The sequence below is a fragment of the Megascapheus bottae genome, chromosome 3 (genome assembly GCF_031878675.1).
Source record: "Megascapheus bottae isolate mThoBot1 chromosome 3, mThoBot2.hap1, whole genome shotgun sequence".
NCBI classification, from domain to species: domain Eukaryota; kingdom Metazoa; phylum Chordata; class Mammalia; order Rodentia; family Geomyidae; genus Megascapheus; species Megascapheus bottae.
Genome location: NC_143511.1, coordinates 81,733,592 through 81,756,100, shown reverse-complemented (window position 1 = coordinate 81,756,100; position 22,509 = coordinate 81,733,592). Strand labels below are relative to the sequence as shown.

The following is a 22,509-nucleotide window of genomic DNA, read 5'->3' as shown; positions in this document are numbered from 1 at the left end:
AATTTGGAGATTCAAAAGAGGCGCTTCTCTGCATGAACATGCTGTGATTCAATTTGAAAATAAATCTCTCCTGGCAGCAGCCATCTTTCTGAAGAGTGACATTTAAGACTGACAGTGGACAAGATTGTAAACAGGTTTCCAATGAGAAAAACGCCCATGTTAAGTGCATTCTGTGAATTTTTTTAAACAATGTGTGCGTGTGTGCGCGCATGTCTGTAATTGCAGCCTTGCTGTGACGCCGTCTGCTATAGGAAGCATTCAGGGACAGTACAGATCTGTTTCAAACTATGTTAGTATTCTTTCCAGAAGGCCATTTTATTTCATGGCACCACTGTCATAAGAATGCAGACCCATGTATCAGTGCTGCATGTGGACCCAGCTGTGTGCCTGGTAAAGCGGTAAAGGGGTCATGGAGTGACAAGACCATTCACTCTCTGTAAGAAGCTTACCTCCTCAAGGAGGAGGTGGTGGGTAAGCAGGTGACTATTATGCAGTAGATGGAGGTTCACAGAATCTAGAGGAAGACCAGAGTGCTCCAACTGTGAGTGCTGCAACTGTGAAAATGAGGACATCTGGCTTATGGGATAAGTAAGGGCTTGGGTTTGAGGGATTTTTGGTTTTTGGTTTTAGTGCTGGTTCTAGGGCTTAAACTCATGACTTGGGCACTGTCCTTGAGCTTTTGTGCTCAAGGCTAGTGCTCTACCATGTGTGCCACAACATGGTTAATTGGAGATAAGACCCTCAGGGACTTTCTTACCTGGGCTGGCTTTGCACCATGGTCCTCAGATCTTAGCCTCCTGCATAGCTAGGATTACAGGCATGAGCCACTGGTACCCAGCAGAGTTGGCCTTTTGAAGAGTGGACAGAGGGCATTCCAGGCAAGGGAAATAGTATGAGCTAAAGCAGGGGCTCTGAAGTAGTGTAGAGTACAGGGTACAGGAAGTGACAGGTAGTTGACAATGGATCAAGACTTTCAGTTTGCAGGAAGAGTATCAGGAGGTACAGCTGAAGTGACCTGGGAGTAGCATACCAGCTCAGAGGAGTCTTGGAACTTGCCACAGGTCTTAATCTAATATAATCAGGTGAACCTAGAGGTACTATAGGAATGCCCCTGGGCTGTGATGAGGCAATAGGATCTTTGAAGAGAACCTAGGAAGAAAGTCCATGAGGAGGTCCTTGCTGCTGTTTGGACGAAGATGCGGAAACTGGGAACCAATCAGAGCAGCCTGGCAAGGTCAGATGGAAGGCTCTGGGAATAAACCTTTAGAGCATAAAATAGCCCATATGTAGGAGATCTGTTACTCTGTATTTCTCGCAAAACAGCTTTTTCATAAGAACTTCAAATCACCAGCTCCTGTTATAGGACTAGACAGAATCTATTCCTAATATAGGGATTATATGCCAGTAACATAAATTTAGCTGACATTTGCCATTCCCACTTATTATTGCTAAATGAAAACTCTTCCCAGGGTTTCTTGGAATGGTCCTTTGGCATTCCCCTGTCAGAACTACAAATTACTTACCATCAGCTTCTAAAGAAGAAAGATACTTTCTATGTAGCACCAGAGCAAAGGGAGAATTGTTCCATTCTTGTAGAATAGTATTGGCAAAAGGCCTTTCAGGGTCCCAGAGGGGCAGACAGGCCAAATGGGCAATGAATAGCATGGAACTATTCATCTGAAGTCACATTCAGACGCTCTCTTTAGACAGCTTCTCTTTTCTTCCTGCCAAAATAACCAATCCCTGCATATCCCCAAGATCCATGGGCCATTAGGAAGAGAGAGCTAGGCAAACAGCCTGGCATTCCAGCCCCTGCACTCCAGGCCTCCAAGCCAATTGGGTTGAAAACTGCAGGAATCCTAGCATCCTCATCCAGGTCTGTGGGCAGTCAAATGAGGCAGCAAGTAGCAAGTCACCGTGAAAGCTGAGAGCTTTCACTATGGGAGAAACAAAAGTCACAGCAATTGCTTTGCAGTACTCTAGACCTCTATCAGATGGTGGGCAGGAATGGAAAGAACGACTAGAATATGTCTTGGAAGTGATCCTAGAATGTCAGGATCCTTATCACCCCTTTTTCTCATCCAGAGCAAATGATGGTTGGTGTTAGTGAATGTTCAAAGAGTGTGAGATGACAGAGAAAAGAAGCAAACTTTAGACTCAGACATGCTCACAAGTGAAGCACTCCCCCCCCCCCCCCACACACACCGGCTTGTCACAGGGACTTGGAGATGTCACTTTCTAGAGCTTTATTTTCAGATTTGTGAACACCTTCTCATGCCTGTCATATACACTGATTGTTGTTTGTGTGATCCCCTACATGCTCGGAGGGATCCTTGACTGGCTTATTGCCAGTCCAGTGCTTATGGTAGAGCTGCAATAAATGCTTTGATCTTCATTTATAACTCACTTCAGTACCTCCTTGTGACTGTACCAACAACAGATTGGATTAGCATGATGTCATCTTTGGTGTCCCCTCAAGACCACTAACTGGTAGAATAATATTTCTTGCTATCATTTTAGCCCGCTAAAATCCTGGCATGTAATGTCCCCTTTGGGGTTTTTTTCACATATTATATTACAAGAAGGCTTAAAGAATCTCATAGTGAAAGTCACATTCCTACCATCTAGATGGCATCATTAACATTTGATTTTGCTTGATTTATCACATGTCTGGGGATATTTATTAAAGCACTACCTTAGAATGCATGAGGCTCTAGGTTCAACCCTAGTACCACAGAACAAAAAAAACTATTTGTTCATCTATACATGTGCCGGGGCCAACCAGCAGCAAACCAGGGTTCGCAGATTGGGGTTCCTGAAATAGGGGACAAGGACTAGGAAGAAAAAGAAGAGAGACAGACACACCGGGTCCGGAATGTCCACAGTCCAGGCAAAGACTGCCGAGACTGCCGCGTTTATTTTCCACTCCCCCTTCTCCCCTCCTCCAGACCCCGGGAACCTCCAGGTGTTACATTCATATGGTAATTCTCAGGTCATTTACATAGAATAGGGCCAGAAAGCAATAAGACAATAAAGCCATGGTCTGATGCAAGTCAAGGTACAGTTTGATTCCACTCTGGCTCCCAACATACATGGATCAAGTGCACCTTGTTTTTAAGTCACAGGTGTCAGTAAGCCTAACTACCTCATGATTATTAGAATGAAACCATTTGAATGTGAATAGCAGGCTCTCAGCAAATGATCTCTGCTATCATAATCGTTATTACGAATAAGGAAGAACAGTCAGTGATTTTATGTTACCCAATATGAGGTACCTGATAGCAACAGTGTTGACAGGAACTACCATTTCCTGGGATCCAAACTGTCCTTTATTTCATGGAATAGCCTCAGCAGAGGGATAACCAGAAGTCTGAATCCCATGATGCCCCCAGGCACTGACTTTAGCTCCCATCCTGTAGTTGTCCATTCTTCTGGAAGCCTCCAAAAGCCTTTTAGATATTTCCTAATGTGACTGTAACATTATAAGGTAAGTGTTTTTTCATTGGGTTTCTGCAACTGGTAGTCCAGTTTGGTTATCTGGACTTCATTCTTCCCTGTGAGACTCTCTTGTGTGATCACATGTAGTATCCTCTCCTCTCTGAGTATTGTGTACCATGCAAGGGACTTGGTATATGGAGATTAGTAACTAAAAGTCTTATGAGCCAAGTTCTAAGTCATCAAATTCCAGGGCTTCCCATTGTGTCTTTGGTTTTCCACATGACCCAGGGATTGCGCACATAAAAGCAATGCTAGACAATCTGTTCTTTTCAGAATCATGTGGAACCATAATTTCAATTCACTTGTTTAGACTCAGTCAACCCATATGCCTGTGTAAAGGTGGAGTCACTGCTTCACATTTCTATGCCTCAGTTTCCCATCTGAACAATGAGGGCAGTAGCAATATCTACCTTGTGGAATTGTTTTGAGGGTTAATAGTGCTAGAAAAGCACATGACAGAAACCCATAAATGCTATGCCTTTGTTAGTACTGTCACGTGGCCTTCCACTCAAATGCATTGGAATCATCTGAGTAGCTTTGTGTGGTCTGGGTCATGACCCAAGGAGTACATTAAAAAATCTCCCTGATTGAGTGTCCATGAGCAGCAGCTATCAGAACTACTGATCAGAAGGATCATCAGATATTAGTTTCTCACACTGAGGAAATGGAACCCAAGAGGACACAAAGAACTAGACCACATATCCAGGGTTGACCCCATACACACATATATCCAGAGTCTTGAGTGCACAATTGATTGAGACCAACCAACTAAGATGCTGTGTTTTCAACCAGAGTGGGCTCTGCACATCATGACCAATTATCATGTAAAGGTTTGATCCAGTAAAACTGAATCCACCATTTGGTCTGAAGAAAATAATCTCTCATATAAGGAAACCCACATATGTTGCATATTGAGAGATTTAACAAATACATTCACTAGGAATTCCCCAAATATTTAGCATCTGCAAGCCCTTAAAGTCCCTGGAGGAGTTTTAGAAGAAGCTGAGTCCCTAAATGATTGCCTTGCGTACATGTGTAAATGCAGAAGTATGCATCCCACACTGGCATTATCTGGGCAACTCTTATAATTAATATTTACTTAAAACAATCATTAGTCTCTGCTGGGTGACATGAAACCCACGTTTGCAATATTTTCAGCTGCCTTCCCCACACCTGTGACAGCAGGCAGGCTTGTGGCAGCGGGAAACCCTGTGGTGTGTACTTCATAAATAAGAGCCTTCGTGCACCTGGATGAGCTGCCCATGTGCCACTCATACAGTGGGCAGGGGGCCTCAGGATGATCCTGATGTGCACTGGGCAGCCCACACTTTAGGCTGGCATCCTCACTTCCCTTTGTTGCCCAGACTTCAAAAATTAAACACATTTCCCTTGAGACAAGTGTGGCAGGCTGAACCCACAGAAAAGGTGAAATTTTTCCTTACTCATGGAGAGCTTCCCTAGTGTGGGAGAGAAAAATCATAATGACAGCCATTAACTAGATGCTAAACACTTTGCTGTTTTCTTTGAACCATACAACGTGACAATAAAGGTCCTCTTACTAACCTCCTCTTCCAGAAGAATAAACTGAGGCTTACAAGAGATGAGTGCCATTCCCAGGCCACATGGTCACACAAGCTGATCTTGTGCTTTTCATTTTGATCTTTCTCAACCTCGGTCACATCTGACGCTGCTAGATAAGCTGGGAGAAGGAAAGTGGTGCTAACATTCATTTAGTACCAAACAATAAATGTTATAGAAAGAAATGTTACTGCTAGGCAATGTATATATTTTGCCCCAATTAATTCTTACCATATGAGGTACAAATGAATATCACTATTTTATAGAGGGAAAAACTGAAGCTGTAGAGTCTTAAGTTACTTGCTAGAGGTCATGTGGGTCATAAGTGTCAGAGCCTGAATTCAAACTCCAGCCTGATTCTCCAATACTATAAACATTTTCTTGCCTTATTAAAGACACTAGCGACATTGACTATACACATGGATAATAAAGTATAGTTTTGTACCAATCCTGAGATTTTTTAAATCATTTTCCTACTTTTCAACTTAAAAGTTTCAAGTTTATATGGGACTTTCTTATTTTTAAGGCTCTTCCTATATAATGATTTTTTTTGCCAGTCCTCGGCTTGAGCTCAGGGCCTAAGCCCTGCCCTTGGACTTTCTCAAGGCTAGAGCTCTACCACTTGAGCCTCAGCACCACTTCTGGCTTTTTTCTATGTATGTGGTACCAAGGAATTGAACCCAGGTCTTCGTGCATGTTAGGCAAGCACTCTACCACTAGGCCAAACTCCCGGCCCCATCTTCCATAATGATTTAACTGGATCCTTAAAATAGTACTGTGGCTATAGATGTTATAGCTTTATTTTAAACAGGGGTAAAACTAAGCTTAGACAGATTGCATGCTCAGGACCAGTAAGGTAAAGTAGGAGTTCAGTCACCAAAGTGCAGGTTCTCCTCACGCTCAGCATGGCATTGTCCCCAAGCCTAGATCTACTAAATGAGACCTACAGAGTGGACAGTTTCAAAGTTTTATTTGAGGGAGAACTGGAGGACAGTGGTGCACACATATAATTTGGGAGGCCAAAGCAAAAAAATCAGGAATTCAAGGCGTCTCTCAAAGACAAGAGAGACAGAGATAGAGTAGGGGCATCCCTGTGGCAGAGGAACCTAATATCAGCAGCTCCCCCATTAAAGGCTGTGACATCTCCTCCCCACAGGAGCAGGCCAAACTGGAAGTTGTGGTGATCTGGCATCTACAGAAGCAGCCACTCGCACACTGAGTCCCAAGTGAGAGGAACTGGTGGTTCTGGGCAGATAGGAGTGACTTTACACGATGAAAATGATCAGTGAGGGCACGTGGGTCTGGAGGGGAGCGGAGCTGGCATTTTTTGGCCCTGCAAATAGCTGCCCATCTGCTCTCTGTCAGAATATGTTAGGAGTGCATCTGGATTGCTGCCCCTGAGCCCGGGCTCCAGGCGGGTCATGTGGTCGTCTCCACGACAACTCCAGGAGCACTGAAAACTGCTGTGCTTGGAGCCAGATGCTACTCTGCACATGTGGTCTAATTAGCTGGGGTTCCCTGCCTCCCTGCCCCTTCCAGCACATACTACTTCTCCCTTTTCCTCCCTCCCTCCTTCCCTCCAGCCCTTCTTCCATCCCTTGGCTGGCTGGCTAACTCTCCACTCTGTTCATTCTTCCTGGGAAAGATCCACACTAGAGTGATTCCTGAGTGGCATGGAGAACTGCCTTGTATGAGCATTGTACAGGGGAGCTAGAGATGCCAAGGCCAGTCAAAGGCCACTCAGTCACCTCTCATACCTTGGAGTCACCTTTAGGGTTGGGACTAAGTGGTAGCCAGGAAAGTACAGTGCCAGTGGTATTGCAGAGGTGAGCCAAGATGCTCAGGACCCAAAGCAGGGACAGATGACCCAGGCTCATGAGGCCATGGGAAGCATCAAGCAGCTGGTTTTGACTTAGGCCTTGATTGCCCAGCCTGGGAGCACAGGTCAGGGGCTTTCTGGCAGAAGACAGCCAACTATTACTTCTAGAAAACTGGCCAGCTCTGCATTATGGGAATGTAGGGTGTTTGGATGGAGTACAAGGAGCTGTTGTTGTCAAGGTGAGCAGGGTCACACCTCAGGGGGTCATCTTCCACTTCCTTGCTCCAGGTACTATGAGCCAGGTAAATAGGAGCAGCACAACAGCTGTCAGAGGATAAGTCTGTGCAGGAACAGAGCCTCTCCAGAAGTCTATTGCCTCAACTCAGGGCTCACATGCTGCTGGCCAGGACATGCTCAGGGAAGAGCCAGTGGAAAATGAATTAAGGTTCAACAGCCACCACTTCTTGAATCTCTGGCTCTCAGAAGAATGACCTAGTGAGGAAGAAGAGAATGTCTTCCCTCCTGCACTCCATGAGTGAGGTGCCCTCAAAGCCCAGGGACACATGCTCCTCCCTGCATAACACCACTCAGCCCGGTCCCAGGCTGCTGTCTTCCCATGCCCTCCTCCTGCTCCTAGGCCCTTGGCTTTGACACCACCTTCTCCCATGTGGCCTTCCTTAGCCTCTATTAGGGTCAGCACAGTCTGACATTTGTTGGGAGGAAGGTACAAGTCCCACCCAAGAAGAGATACCACCACAGGAGACATCCATGAAAAGCCTTGAAAGACATGTGTCTATACTAGCATCTGTTGAGTGCCTTTGGGTAATGGTACCATTTTAAACCTCTGGGAAGTAGGGAATATCACCAGTGGAAGCTGAGAGCTTCCCCCCAGAGATGGGGCTCCTTGAACTAAGGCTGAAACTGCTACCCATGGAAGAGGAAGTTTATTGTGGGAAGTCATCTGCAGCCCCTTAGAGCCTCCACAATCCCAGGAGAAACCCTGTTTGGACAATTGAGCTGAATGTCATAGGCCATGGGTTAGAGAGAACTGACCTGAGATACAGTTAGGTCTCTTCTATGGCTGTGACCTTCAGGAAGCCACAGCTCCCCATTCCACAGGTGGGGATGAGGAGTCTGTCTTCATGGAGTTGGTAAGAGAAGTCAGCCTTCAAACATTTATAGTTAATGTGGGTCCAGCAAGACTGTGCTCCCAGTAGCTTTTGTGGGTGTCCTTTTTCCCTGGCCAACTCTTGGCTTGACTTCTGCTGCCCTGTCTCATGCTCTGTAGTTAGTGGATTGGGGCTGCCAAACTGAAATCTTTGTGGATGCCATGAATAGAAGCCACCAAAATTTGAGATGGAAAACCTGTAGCCAGTGTCACAAGCTGTGATCCCCATATAACTCCACAAAAGCAGGAAGCATCTCCCTATTTTACAGATGAGAAACTTGTTTCAGAGGCTTAAGGATCTGCCCTGATTTCCAGACATGTGGGTGGTGGATTTTCCTTCTGCTCCTGCCTCTGAATCAAGGACTGTGCATTGTGATATATTTCTCTGTGGAGGCCATGGCAGACCTTTATAGAGAGTGATTTTGTCTGGAAACAACACATCAGAAGTAGAAAATAGAAAGAGATTTTCTAGCTATACTGTTTTAGAGTAAGAGAAAGTGAGGCAACGGCAATGAAAAGGCTAGATTGGGTGTTTGATTCTCATCGTGTTTTTCCCGCAATACCACCATCAGTTCACTAGAAACTTACTACCAAAGCTGTTCCCACCTCTGGAAACTCAGCACTGCACAGGGGCCATTTGGGAAAGTGATGATAAGTGAAGGAACCAAGGGTTTAGAAACAATCACCATAATTCAACATGTGGAAGGAGAAGCTGCTGGGTGGGGCCCTCCTGAGATCCAGAATCATTTGTGCTTTCGTTGATCAATGCATCCCTTTGCCTTTGAATTCGTGAGCCCCATGACCTGTTGCTGAAGCTTTGTTAGTTGTCCTGTTGGTGTCTTTTTCAGATTGATATCTCTCCTCTCTCTCTCTCTCTCTCTCTCTCTCTCTCTCTCTCTCTCTCTCTCTCTCTCTCTCTCTCTCTCTCTCTCTCTCTCTCTTTTCCATCAGGCCCCTGGCCCCATCTAGTCTCAGGTCTTCGAAGCAGGTGGCTGAGTCAGCAGGTGCTTGATACTGAGATCTCATGTATTTGGTTTCCATCCCAGGAGAGAGCTGTAGCTATACTGCAGCACTGACTTGTACCATCCCTTGTTATTTCTGTCCTTGTACCATCATTGCTCCAAAAACTAACACTTTGTAATGAATCAAATGTTGAGAGCATACATATTGCTATTTCCATCCTATCAAACTCATGAGAATGAGCTTCCCTAGGTGAATGGTTACTGCAAGCATTGGGGCAGCCAAAACTCACTCTCCATCACTGCCTCACATGCTATCTCTTTAGATGGCTTCCAGAGCAGCTCATGTGTCAGATGTGATAGTGTAGTCCTCTCTCCTACTGGCATGTTGCATGAGCCCCGGGACCAGAGAGACGGCTCCAAATTCTGTCTCTGCCATTGACTAGCTCTCTGACCTCAGGCAGGTGACCTCCCCTTTCTGGAACCTTGATTTCCTTATCTGTAAAATGGAAATGATCATCTCACCTACCTCACAGATTGTCACAAAAAGTAAGTGAGATAATGCATGTGAAGCCACCCATCCCAGATGAGTGCTCAGCAAGTGGTAGCTGGTTTTAATCATTGCACCTGCTTTCCTCTAAGAGCTGATTCCCATCTGCATTTCTTAGGGGGAGAAAATCTTGAGCTAGTATGCATGAAGACCAGCTCATTGTGTCTTCTGCTTCCACAGGCCTCCTCACTCATCTGCGTTCCTGCACTAATCAGAATTTCCTGACTTCTCCCTGTTTGTCTCGGTTAATGCAGAAAGAAGGGGCTGCTGGCACAGAGGAGCCAAGGCGTGGGCCAACCTGCCTGTGATTTGAATGTCTTTACTATAATCTAGCAAGTGTGGGGGATGGCTTCTGTCAATACTGGAGCTGGGGCCAGAATGGGCAAATACTGTCAGCCCAGCCATCTCTGGCCTGCAAATTATCCAAGGGGCTCTTGTCGGAGACCCACATTTCCCTAACTTAAAGTTATCCGAGCAGTGAGTCTGCTTCACAGTGAGACATTGATTCTTTGTTTAGGGCTTGTTACAGTGACAGGGCCCAGGCTACAGAGCTGTCCCTGGCTTGCCTTACCTAATGCACAAGAGCTCCAGAAAGTAGCTGTGGTTTTGTCACCCCAAGGATGGCTTGGCCCGTACAGCCGGCTCATATGCCTGTCCAGGCAGTGCCCTTCCTTTTCAAGTCCACCTCCTAACTGCTGTGTGCTGTGCTCTGCTGTGCTGTGCTGTGCAGGCTTGTACTTGGAAGTCAATAAACCAGGGAGCTCTGGGACCCTGATCCATTCACATTCCCATGTAGGCATCCTTTCCTTAGCCCAAGATGTGAATAATGAGTGCAGCTCCAGAGTTCTAGGGAGGATTCTGTGAGGGTAGGGCAGGCTGTGGTGACAAACAAGCACTTGCTGGTGCTGGTTCTCTGTACGTTCAGACTGACTCTGGCCAAGCTAGAGTTACCACCTTAAAATCTTGCTCTTGCTGGCACTCTTGTCCTCACTTCATTCCTGTGTTCGAGTAAATTAGGATCTGGCCTCTCAGCCAGACAGAACACTGCATTCATTGTACTCATTGTGAATTCATTTCTGCATTCATTGCTAATTCAACCTGCTTCTTCCACAGCTGCTCAGCTGACCTGTGAAGAGGCGAGGTCTATAGACCTTCTCTCCTAGCCCTGGTCTGAGGCTCCAGCATGGGATTTGGAGGTGTTCATGCAAAATGCAGCTAGGGTGGGATATTGATGATAAATGGAGCTAGATTCTGTGACTTTTTTATTCTTAAGCGTTTTTGATCTTCTTTTTTGTTTTTTTTAATCTTATTTTTTTATGTTATTTCTGGTCCTTAAACTCAGGGTCTGAGTGCTATCCCTTGCTTTTTCACTCCAGGCTAGCACTTTGCCACTTGAGCCACAGCTTCACTTCTGAGACTCTGATGGATAATTGAGGATAAGTGTCTCACAGATTTTCCTGCCCTGCCCATGCTGGCTTGGAGCCATGATCCTCAGACTTCAACTTCTTGAGGAGCTACAATCACAGGCATAAGCCACTTGTGCCTGGCTAAAAATGATTTTTGACTGGTCTGAGCTAGTCACCTTCACCTCTGCCAATAGCTCACAACCCTGGCCAAATAGATTCTGTTTTTTAAGACCTTGGCATTGGGAGTTTTGAAAGCACTTCGAGTGATTCTAACACACAGCCAACAGTTGAGACCTATTGACTCACTCCATGCCATTCAGCCTTGCCTTATGTTGAGCAGTCCCACAAGGCAGGTAGCTCTGCTCACATTAAAGCTGATAAGGAGGATTCAGGTACGGTAGTACATGCCAATATCCCAGCACTTAGGAGATTGAGGCAAAAAAATCACAAGTAAGTTTGAGGTCAGTCTGGGCTACATAGCAGTACCTGCCTTAAAACACTTAAGGGTTGGAGGTACAGTGCATTTGGTAGGGCTCTTGCATAGCATGGACAAGGTCCTAAGTTCTGTCCCCAGAATCACAAAAGACATGCAAGTGCTGGGCGCCCTGGCTCATGCCTGTAATCCTAGCTACTCAGGAGGCTGAGATCTGAGGTATATTGCATGAGAGATCAGCAGCTCAAAGCACTTACTAGGTAAACATGTTAATGCTCTACCAGGAGGAGGCAGGGTTGCTGATAGGCTCGGCTTGCCACACTTTGGTCAGAGCTAGAACTGGCATCTAATACAGCAGGAAGGCCATGATTCTCTCAGTGTTATGACTGACCCAAGAAACCTTCCAGCTTTCTTCTTTCTGTGTCATGTACTTAGTCTGAAAATGACATAGAAGGAAAGAGACAAAGCAGTCATGATTCCTCTTCAGTTCTGCTGTGTAAGCCAAAGGCAGAGAGTGTGTGATATATGCATTTACTAAGCAATGAAAAAAAAAAAAAGTAGTGGAGCCAGGCGCTGGTAGCTTATGGCTGTAATCTTAGCTTATCTGCAATGAATCACTAGAAAAGTGAAACTGGTGCTGTGGTTCAAGTGGTAGAGCACTAGTCTTGAACTGAAGAGCTCAGGGTCAGCACCCAGGCCAGAGCTCAAGCTCCACAACTGACCAAAAAAAAACTGTGGAATTGGTTTTGTGCAGCATTTCTAGTGAGTACTAAGAACAAAACACAAATGCATGCAAATAGCATGGCAGGTATAGAAAAAGACCAGGGAAGAAAAGGGAGCACTTCAGATTTTGGTGTACACTTTCACATATTAGCACCATTTTTCTCTGGGTCCGGCACATCACACTGTCTGCTGTAGTAAGACCAGCTCTGCCCTCAAGAAAGATGGCTATTTGTTTGAAGTCTATTATGGAACAATTTCTTTGTGGTCATCTGTTTTACTGGGGTTTTGTTGTTGTTATTGTTGTTTGCAGAGCTGAGAGCCACACTCGGTACCTTGCACTTGCCAAAGCAAGTGCTCTTCCAATGAGATAAATCTCCAACCCTTGTGCCCATCTATTTTAATAAACTCCAAAGTGGCCCTGTGACATAGGCCAGCACTGCATGATTGTTGCTGGTAAGGAAGTGACAAGCTGACATGTCTGTATTGGCTGTGACTCAGGCAAAGTGTTCAAGTGCAGGTCTTAAGACACTTTCTCTCTCTACCGTGTTGTGTGACTCAACCCTAAAGGACGTTTTAAGGTTTTGTTTGTTTTGTTTTTTTGTTTTGTTTTGTTTTGTTTTTTGCCAGCCCTGGGCTTGGGTTCAGAGCCTGAGCACTGTCCTTGGACTTTCTCAAGGCTAGCACTCTACCACTTGAGCCTTAGCACCACTTCCGGCTTTTTGCTATGTATGTGGGGTACCGAGGAATCGAACCCGGGTCTTCGTGCATGCTAGGCAAGCACTCTACCACTAGGCCAAACTCCCAGCCCCGTTTTAAAGTTTTGTAAATGTGCCTTCACCAAAACCAAGACCAGTCCTCCCATCTGCCAGCTGTCACACTGTACTGTTGTGGCTTGTTCCCTGAGCTGGACAGGATTCCTTCCTAACAGGAGCTTTCCTTTTAATCTTCCATTACGGAAAATTCCAAGCTTAAACAAACTAAAGAACTCCATGTTCCTTACTTCTATAATTATTAATATTCTGTCATTTAAAAAAATCTTCAGAAAACTTTTGTTAAAATTTTTACTGTAGCCAGGCGCGGTGGCTCACACCTGTAATCCTAGCTATTCAGAAGGCTGAGATCTGAGGATCAAGGTTCAAGGCCAGCCCAGGCACAAAAGAACCTGAGACTCCCATCTCCAACTAACCTCTAGAAAGCGGGAAGTGGGGTGTGGCTCAAAGAGTAGGACAGTTAGCCTTGAGCTGAAGAGATCAGAGATAGTGCTCAGGCTGAATTCAAGTCCCATGAACCACAAAAAAACATTTTTTGCTATAAATTCTACATAGCAATTCTCATCTTAACCAGTGTTTATATTTTTGTAAGCATGTGATAACTCCATATATTGGTCTGTATCCTCCCTAGGAGCTCATTTCCCATGTCAAGGTCCCATGTTTCTGGAAAAGCCTGATGGGCACTAAGCCTCCTCTTAGTGGAAGGACGGAGAGAATCAATGGGGAGGGAATCCCAGGATACACATCAGAGGATCTCTGGGGTTGCTTGTTTGTTTTTTTCAGTATTTCCATGCATAAATACAACGTTCTTTAGTCAAATTAACCCCCCATTACTTTTCTTATCCATCCTATACCTTTAAAAAATAATTTTAGGTTTTCATACAGGTGTATAAAGTATTTTTACTATATTGACCACCTATCTATACTCTCTTACTGTATCCTCCTCATCCTATCATCCCAAACAAAACCTATTTTACATACCTGGAATTGATTTTTTTTTTTATGCCGTTGCTGTGGCATTGTCCCTTAGATTTTTCACTCATGGCTGTCATTTTCTCACTGGAGCCACAGCTTCATTTTCAACTTTTTTACCAGTTAATTGGAAGTAAGAGTATCACAGATTGCCCTTCCCAGACTGGCTCTTCAAACTGGGAACATCACATCTTAGCCTCCTGAGTAGCTAGGATTACAGACTTGAGCCACCAGCAATCCAGCTCCTGACATTGATTTTTAAGGACCAGATTCTAACCATTTTAATCTTTTTTATTTTTATTTATTTATTTATTTATTTTTGCCAGTCCTGGGCTTGAGCTCAGGGCCTGAGCACTGTCCTTGGGTTTTCTCAAGGCTAGAGCTCTACCACTTGAGCCTCAGCACCACTTCCGGCTTTTTTCTATGTATGTGGTACCAAGGAATCGAACCTGAGTCTTCATGCATGCTAGGCAAGCACTTTAACCACTAGGCCAAACTCCCAGCCCCATTTTAATCATTTTTAAACATGTAATTCAGTGATGTTAAGTATATTCACATTGATGAACCATGTTGACCCTCCATCATCAGTAATCTTCAATATATAAAACTCTCTGTGCTCCTTTAAGTCACTCTCTATTTCCCTCTCCAAGCTATGGAAGTTACCCTATTTTCTGTGTCTGCAAGTACAGCCATACAGTATTTAGGGTTTTTTTTTTATTGTAGTAATAGAGGGGTTATAGTTATATTCACCAAATACTTCACACACATTGTTACCTCTTCTCATGTTTTTGTTTTATTTGACTGGCTTACTTCACTTGGCTTGATATCTTCAAGATTCATCCATGTTGTGGCGTGTGTCAGATTCCTTTTTAGGGCTGAAAAAAAGTTAATTATATGTAAATACCTCATTATCTACTCATCGAGACTCCCTCGGGTTACTTGCTATGGACAGAACATTCTGCCATTGTATCATGTGCATGTTCATCTAGATATTACTTCTTAGAGTTGTATTTTGTTTGTGCTTATATTTTCCTTACACAGAACCTGGCATATAGGAACAGCGCCTAAATGTTGAGGGATAGATGAATTTTTGTTTGCTTGTTTGTTTATTTGAGAAGACACTCCCCACTCTGTTAACACTTCATAATGAGTGTATATGGAATTTTTTTAAATTAAATTCTTAAAGGATAAAATAAGGACTTTATAACTTAAATAAGAATCAGCAAAACAAGGAAAGTTACTGAAGACGTTGATAAGAGATTGTATTTTTTAACAGCAGTACTGACAGTGCTGTGGATAAAAATCATTTATTTTTGGAAGTCTCAAAAACCTTTGGAATCACCGGCTTCACCTGTTAACAAAGCTTCAACTCATTAGCAATGAGTTTCCAATTGATTCCTTATGTCAAGAAGATAATCCAGGAGGAAAACTTGCCTTTTTATAACCAAGTCGTTGATAGGGTTGAGCTGCGCTTCTGTTGTCCTTCAGGTCATACATGGAAAACGCCATTAATTCTGTCTAAGCTCCAGTGCTCATGGCCTGGCTTCCAAGGATTAGCAGTGCCACCAGCCCATTGCCCCAGTGCCTGGTGTGTCACCTAAGAAGACAAAAGGTTTTATTAGTCCAGTAAGAGAACTAAATCAGCAGAGAAGGGAATTAAGGAGCTCCTTTGCTGTATTCTGCTACTCTGCAGAACAGAGTAACAGTAGCCATGTTAACTGCAGGCCAGGGATAGACAAGTAGGGGAATGGCTGTGTATACTTCCAGAAAGCCTTCTTATCACCTTGCTGCTCCAGCTATCATTTGCCTCTGATGTGGAGTGGTGGTGGTGATGGTGTGTGTGTGTCATCTAAGGGCTCTGCCTAGAAAAGAAAGCACTCATTCTGCAATGTATGTCCCTGTCTAGAACTAAGGCTTGATAGCAAAGCCGCTTCTGCAGTGGCCCAGTGCTCACTGGTAATGCTGGGCTTTGGAGGCCCTCAGAGGCTAAACCCTGGCTGATATTTCAAGTCATGGCATCTTGAGCATGGCACTCACATTGCCTGTTATCCTTCTGTAAACTCTGCCTATAGTTCCTACTTCATTAAAACTTTCAGGCTTCTAAAAAGTATTGTGAGGCTGTAAGCACAGTGCCTCCCCCAGACTCTGTACCAGCATGAGATACCATGTGATTATCTTCATTGCCTTGGAATGCGGTTGCTCCAGGGAATGAGTCCTCTGTGTCTGCAGCCAAGGGAGGCTTTGCTGGGTGACAGTGTCACTGCTTTTCTTCAGGGCTAGAACTGAACCTGAGGGCTAGAAGTGTGGTTCAAGTGGTAGAGAGCCTACCTAACAAACATGAAGCTCTGAGTTCAAACCCCAGTACATTAATTAACTAATGAGTTAATTTTTAAAACTGGCTCAAACTTAAGGTATAGGTAATTATTGTGCCAATCAGCTTTCCCTTACTGTAATGTATACCTGAGATAAATCAACTTAATAAGAACTGGGCCCTGAATAGACAGGCTTTGTTTGCCTAAATCCAGTTGACTTTTCCGAGCTCAGCTGTACGTGCTTATTTCCCATCAGGTTTTCTAACCGGCTGCCTGGAAGGATTCTCCTCTTCCACACTCATGTGGGCATTTTGTCATTGTCACCTCTCTCCCTACGGTACAACACTGTGTGGCAGTAGTTGTTTCCATGTTTAACTGACACAGTTGATGTTGTTCCTGAGGGTCTTTTCAGTAAAAGCCTCCATTGTCACATTCTCCTGAAGATTTCCATCCATGGCCATGTCCTTTTGCCCATTTTTATGGCACAGACATCTCATCCAGGGGATGTCACCTCTAGTAAGTAAACAACAGACTCAATATCCCTGTCTCCTCCAAGACGAGATTCTTTCTGTTTTCCTGCAACTAAGTCCTGCCTCAGGCTACCCTCACATACAAATCTAGCTGCAATTTCGCTTGAATTTATCTGTTGCTCTGCAGACATCTTCCTGGAAACACTGGGCCACAGCTCCAGGAGTGAATGCTAATGACTGCAATGAACATTTCCTCTGAGCAGTTCTAAGCCCTCTGATACCAGTGTCAGTCACCTGGTATCTTGCTCTAAGAGCTCTTTACTGTCAGGTAAAACAGAGTCTCTGTCACACACAGGACTCCTGGGGCAGGAACCAAAAGTCAACCTCATTCTGTGGTTCTTTAGCCCATGTCCCTTACAACTGAGAAGCTGGTGTCTGGAGAAAGTAGAGAGTAGAGAAGGGCCTTGCCCTCCTGAGTTCCTGGTAAGGATAAAAGACAGTCTCAGCTCCCAGGGGTGCACAAGGCTTTGGGAGCAATAAGAAAGAATGAGGGATCATCACACACAGGGGTGAGTTTGGGAAGACAGTCCAGGAAGAAGGACTAGAACTAGGAAAAGAAAGAAAGGATGTGGAAATTCGATGTTATAAATTGAGATCAAAAAATATTTGGATATCAAATATGTGAGCAGAAACATGGGACACATACCAAAGGACTCTGGGAAAGCTGCACTCCATTCAGAAGGGTCTGCTTGCCTGAACTGAGGAGCTTTTCCTGTCCTCTCCCACACAGGCCACCTTGTTGTGAGATATATAATGGTAGCGGAAAAGACAGACAGAAATCATCACATAAAAGTGACAGCTGTGCACTCAGAGTTCTATGTAGGGTGGTGCCATGATCACTTTGCAGAATCCGTTCTGGCCAGAGGGTTGGGGTGGGCTGCAAAGAGTGAGACAGGACAGGATAAGGTAGCTCAGACTTCTTCATAAGACTCCTTGGGCCTAGGCCCATCTTATGGTTGGCAAGTTGGGAATCAAAAGCATGCACCTTGCGGGTGCAATGGGAGGGATTTGGGAAAGCTGACAGACTTAGGATGGTTGCTGGGGGCCCTGACAACTAAGAAATAAAGAAACAGATTTGAGGTATAGTCCTGATGGGATCTTAATTGGGAGTGTGGGCCATTTTGAGTTTGAGGTGTCAGTGGGCCATCCAGGTTGGGGGTAGAGACATGCAGGATTAGAGTTCTGGAAAGGTGCCAGCTGACAACATGCATGAAGAGCCATCTTGATGCGTGTGTGTGAGTGACACTGTGTATGGATGAGTTCACCTGGAGAGAGAATTAATTGCCATACTATGGTCCCAAGGCTGAGAAGCATAAGTTACAAGCCACAGGAGTGGAATGCTTGCTGGGCTTCCTTTGGTTATGGGTAGCTGATCTCTCAGATAAGTGAAGGTGCCACTCTATGCCAAAATGATAAATGCTACGAGCAGCTCTTTTTCCTAAGGAGCTGGTTTGGTGTTTTTCTTATATATGAACAAGTTTTCATGATTTTCCTTCTTGCTTTAGCAGCCAGGAAGCTCCGATAATTTTGTAACTTAATTTTAGAAACTATATAGGACCAACATAATCAACTGTGGTCAAAGAAATAAATTTCATATATTGGTATACTTTCTAGCCTTTAATTTTTTCCTTTGTTTTCTTGGATATGTGTGTGTGCAAGGTGCCTCACGTTCTTTGTAAAATTAAGTAGGGCACAACTGTTTAAAAATAAAAATTTCCCTCTGCCCTCATATTTTGGGGTCATCTTTGTAGCCTGCCTGGTTTCTAAGCTAATATTGGCTAGATTGAAGCAGGAGAGACTCTTGGAACCTAACACAAGCTAGACAGTAAATTTAACACTCACGTAACTCATTAAAACAGGATAAAAGTAGAGCTTCAAACATCCCTGTGTTTGCCACCAAGTCTGTGAAAGGGGGAGGGGTACCCTTAATTCAGCTCAAGATGTAAAAGTCGGATCTTTCAGAATTGTGAATACACTACCAAAGTTAAAGACTTATCTCTGTAGACAAGCACTCCAGATGTGTTCAAAGAAAGAGAGACGTGTTGACTCTACAAGGCTGGGATTTTTTTTTTCTTTTAGCTTAGGATTTTATTTTCCTGAATCGTAAAAAGTTTGGTAGACATACACTCCCTTATCAAACAGCTTAAACACAATCAACTAGATGGTGAACTTTATTTTTGATCATCCAAAAATTATGATTAAATTATTATTTGCTATAACCTAAGATCACTGTGTAAATGATGGATGCCCTCGAGATGGTAAATTGCCTGAGGATTGGGGTAAGAAGGCCACCAAGCAGAGAGTCTAGCCACTGCTCTGCCAAACATAGAGCTCCTTTTCTGAGGACAGGATTCCATGTCTAAAAGTGGGAAGAGACATTTGAAAATCATTGTGTTGGTAGGCATGTTGCTACCTTTCTATTGGAGCATAGCCATCACATACCCCAGGTGGTGGATTAGGGATCTGACATTGGGCCCTTCCCTGCCACCTTTCTTCTCTGACTGCAGAGGGGGACCTTGGCATGGCTCCCTAAGCCATAGACTAGAGCAACTTCCCTAATGAGAATAAGGTGAATTAACAGTTGTGGGAAAGGGAGTTTAGGACCAATCCCCCTCCTTCCATGCCTCTGACTTATCTCTTTTTCCTTTCCCAGGAGGAGCCCATCACTTTCTGCGAGGAGGCCTTCGTGTCACACTATCGCTCTGGAGCCATGAGGCAGTTCCTGCAGAATGCCACGCAGCTGCAGCTCTTCAAACAGGTACCCTGCTCCCACAGTGGGGACTTCTGCAGCTGTCTGCACTCTAGGCACTGAGGCACAGGCGAGGAGGGCCCCCAGATCACAGTGCCCCAGGAATCAGGGGTTGGGTGAAGAAGGTATCTATCACCAGCCAGGCCCTTGGCAAATACACTGCATAAATACCCAGCCAACTTTCAGAAAACTCACAGGTTTGAAGGATCTTTCCTGTCTGAAAAGCAAGCCTGCTCTTTGGGTATGCAATACAGTATCCCGCTGGATGGCTTCCCAGATCTGTGGAACAAGCTGTTGTGCTTTTTCTCTCTCTCTCTAGTTTATTGATGGCCGACTAGACCTCCTAAATTCTGGTGAGGGCTTCAGCGATGTCTTTGAAGAGGAGATCAACATGGGTGAATATGCCGGTGAGAAACTGTACATAGCCTTCTGGGCTGAGATTGTTCTAGACTAACGTGTGCTTGGGCAAGAGTAGCAGAGTCTTCTTTCCTCCTTAATGAAGGAGTAGGAAAAGATTGGTCTTAGCCTTGCTTTGAAATGGTTGGAGAATTCCTTCTCATTATGTAGCCCATTGGTCCATCTGAAATCCTCTGTTCCCTGGACTGGCTTTCCCTGTGTAGACCAGTCTATTAAATGTTGTGGCCAGCATGATTCAGGGACAGGGAGAGCTCTGGCCAGCTGTAAGATCTGGATCAGGACATTTCTGTTACTTCAAGTCAAGTCTGTTTGTGTACTGAGAGTGACAGTGGCCACCATACTGCACTCCTGCCGAGATCAAGTCACCATTTGCAGGACGTTTTGCCCAGGACAGTTCATGGCACAGAGTTAGGGCTTGGTAAATGTTTCTTTACAATGTGAATGTGGAGCTGAGTGCAGTGACACACACCTTGAGTCCCAGCACTTGGGAGGCTGAGGCAGGAGAATCACTGGAGCCTAGAAGTTCAAGACCAGTCTAGTCAACATAGACCCATCTCAGAAAGTAAATATATATATATGTTAAGAACTGTGAGAATTGCCAGGCATAGCGGCTCACGCCTGTAATCCTAGCTACTCAGGAGGCTGAGATCTGAGGATCAAGGTTCAGAGCCAGCCTGGGCACAAAAGGACCTGAGACTCTTTTATCTCCAATTAAGCCCCATGGGAAGTGAGGGTTGGCTTAAGGGTAGGGTGGTAGCCTTGAGCTGAAGAGTTCAGAGACAGCACCCAGGCAAGTTCAAGCCGCATGAACCAACCCCCCCCCCCAAAAAAAAAAACCCTGAGAATTATTGCTTAGTGCTTTAGAACTGGGGAATCTCATTTTTCAGAAGAGGCCTTTGAGGCCCAGGGAAGTGTTAGTGGCTGATAGTACTTCCTAAATTCCAACCTGACCTTCCTTCCAGATCCCTTTACTGCCTTTGACAGTAAAGATGACAGTATTTGTAGTTTCATTCTTCGGGTGCATAATAATAATAATACTTACGCCATCAACCCCTCTTATTACTGAGCATGTCTGGTCTGGACCTCTCATCTTCTAACCAGTTCAAAGCCAGTGTGAGTTCCACCTGTGAGTGTTCCAGGCCCTGCAGCCCATGCTGCATGGAACGCAATAACTAATACTGTCTTCAGACAGTGGCTAATGGTCAAAAAGCATTTCCTGAGTACCTCTATGTCCAAAGCTGTGTAAACCGAGGAGGACCCAGTTCTACACATGAGCTGCTAGTGAGGTAGAGACATATAATGAAAGACAAAAACTACACCCGTACAAAAAAGGAAGAGGAATCCAGGTTTTTCGGTTTTTGTTTTTGTTTTTTCCAGTTGGTATAGGGCTGTTGGTTCTCACTCCATCCTGTGAGAGCTTCCTGGTGGAACAGGGTTCGGACCACAGTGAGGAACTTTCTTCCTGGAGAAAACTGTGCTTTATGTGTTGCAAAATGACCTTCAGTTGTTCCAAGCTTCAAGAAGAGCTGTCTCCTGCTGGGACCTCTCTAACCCACTGGATAAAATGAACAGAGCTCTGCACAATGCCTCCTTGAGGCCAAGTTTGAGTCCAACAGTCTTTACATGGGAATATCCAGCTCTAGTGACTCACAGAGTACCAGAGACTATATTGCCTGTGCTTAGGAAGAAGCTTTCAGAGGAAATGTCCTTTCAGTTGGCTGTTAAATTCACTAGGCAGAGAGGCTACAGATTGGTGGCCACACAAAAAAACAGTGTAGGTAAGGACCTAGAAGTTGGAGAGATTGCTTGTTGGGGAACCCTAGATATGTCCTGTGGTTAGAGAGGAATGCTGAGCAGAATGGTAGCACAGGATGGAGAGGCAGGATTGTGAATGTCCTACATCCTGAGGGAATTTAAAAAAGCTCCTTAAATTACAGATTCTCTTGGCTTCTCTTTCCCTAGGTAGTGATAAACTCTACCATCAATGGCTCTCCACGGTCAGGGTAAGTGTATCCCATTCAGAGCCACCATCCTCCTTCATGGGCTCCTGGTAGCCCTCTGATCTCCCTGGCCACTTACAAGGCTGCCTCAAGGTCCAGAATCCTCTATTCCCTCAGCTGAAGATGCCTTTGTCTCAAAGCTGGGCCATCTTCCTTCCGGCAGAAACTGCAAGGATAGGGCTGTGCAAGGCCTCCTTGGCAGAGGAAAGGAGACCTGAGAGGTGTCCCTCTCTTCCTGCCAGCCAAGGCCTATTGCCTGGAATGCTGTCATCCTTCCAGTGCTAGTATGATTGTCATGATCACAGGGAAACCAAAAGTGTATCTCTCTTACTGCCCTTCAATATTTTTAAGGCTCATGGGAAGATGGAGAACACATCCCTGAGAGTTTTGTTTTATTTTTTAAGTCTCCTCACTGTTGATGTGAAGTTTCTTGTTGAATTGGCAGCCTGGTACTTACGACTTCTGTAGACTCTAAAGAATTCAATTTCTTGCCATACCTACCCATCTGTTTATCACTGAGGCCTACTATGTGCTAGGTACCAGCTGGGTACTGGGGATTCAGTGGGACAGGCCTTGCCCTGGGGTGCTCCCCGCTTGTTTGGAAGGCAGGCACGTAAACAGGCAA

The 22,509-nt window shown here is 44.9% G+C and overlaps 1 protein-coding gene across 3 annotated transcripts in view; it reads left to right on the top strand.

Moving 5' to 3' along the window:
- The window catches only part of Dennd1a (DENN domain containing 1A), a 463,593-nt gene that overhangs the window by 380,947 nt on the left and 60,137 nt on the right, over nucleotides 1-22,509 (top strand). For all 3 annotated transcript variants that reach the window (XM_090330613.1, XM_090330611.1, XM_090330612.1), the window contains exons 14-16: nucleotides 19,372-19,476; nucleotides 19,787-19,874; nucleotides 21,847-21,887. In XM_090330613.1, the coding sequence (XP_090186739.1) occupies nucleotides 19,372-19,476; nucleotides 19,787-19,874; nucleotides 21,847-21,887 (234 nt within the window). The remainder of the gene's footprint in view (nucleotides 1-19,371; nucleotides 19,477-19,786; nucleotides 19,875-21,846; nucleotides 21,888-22,509) is intronic.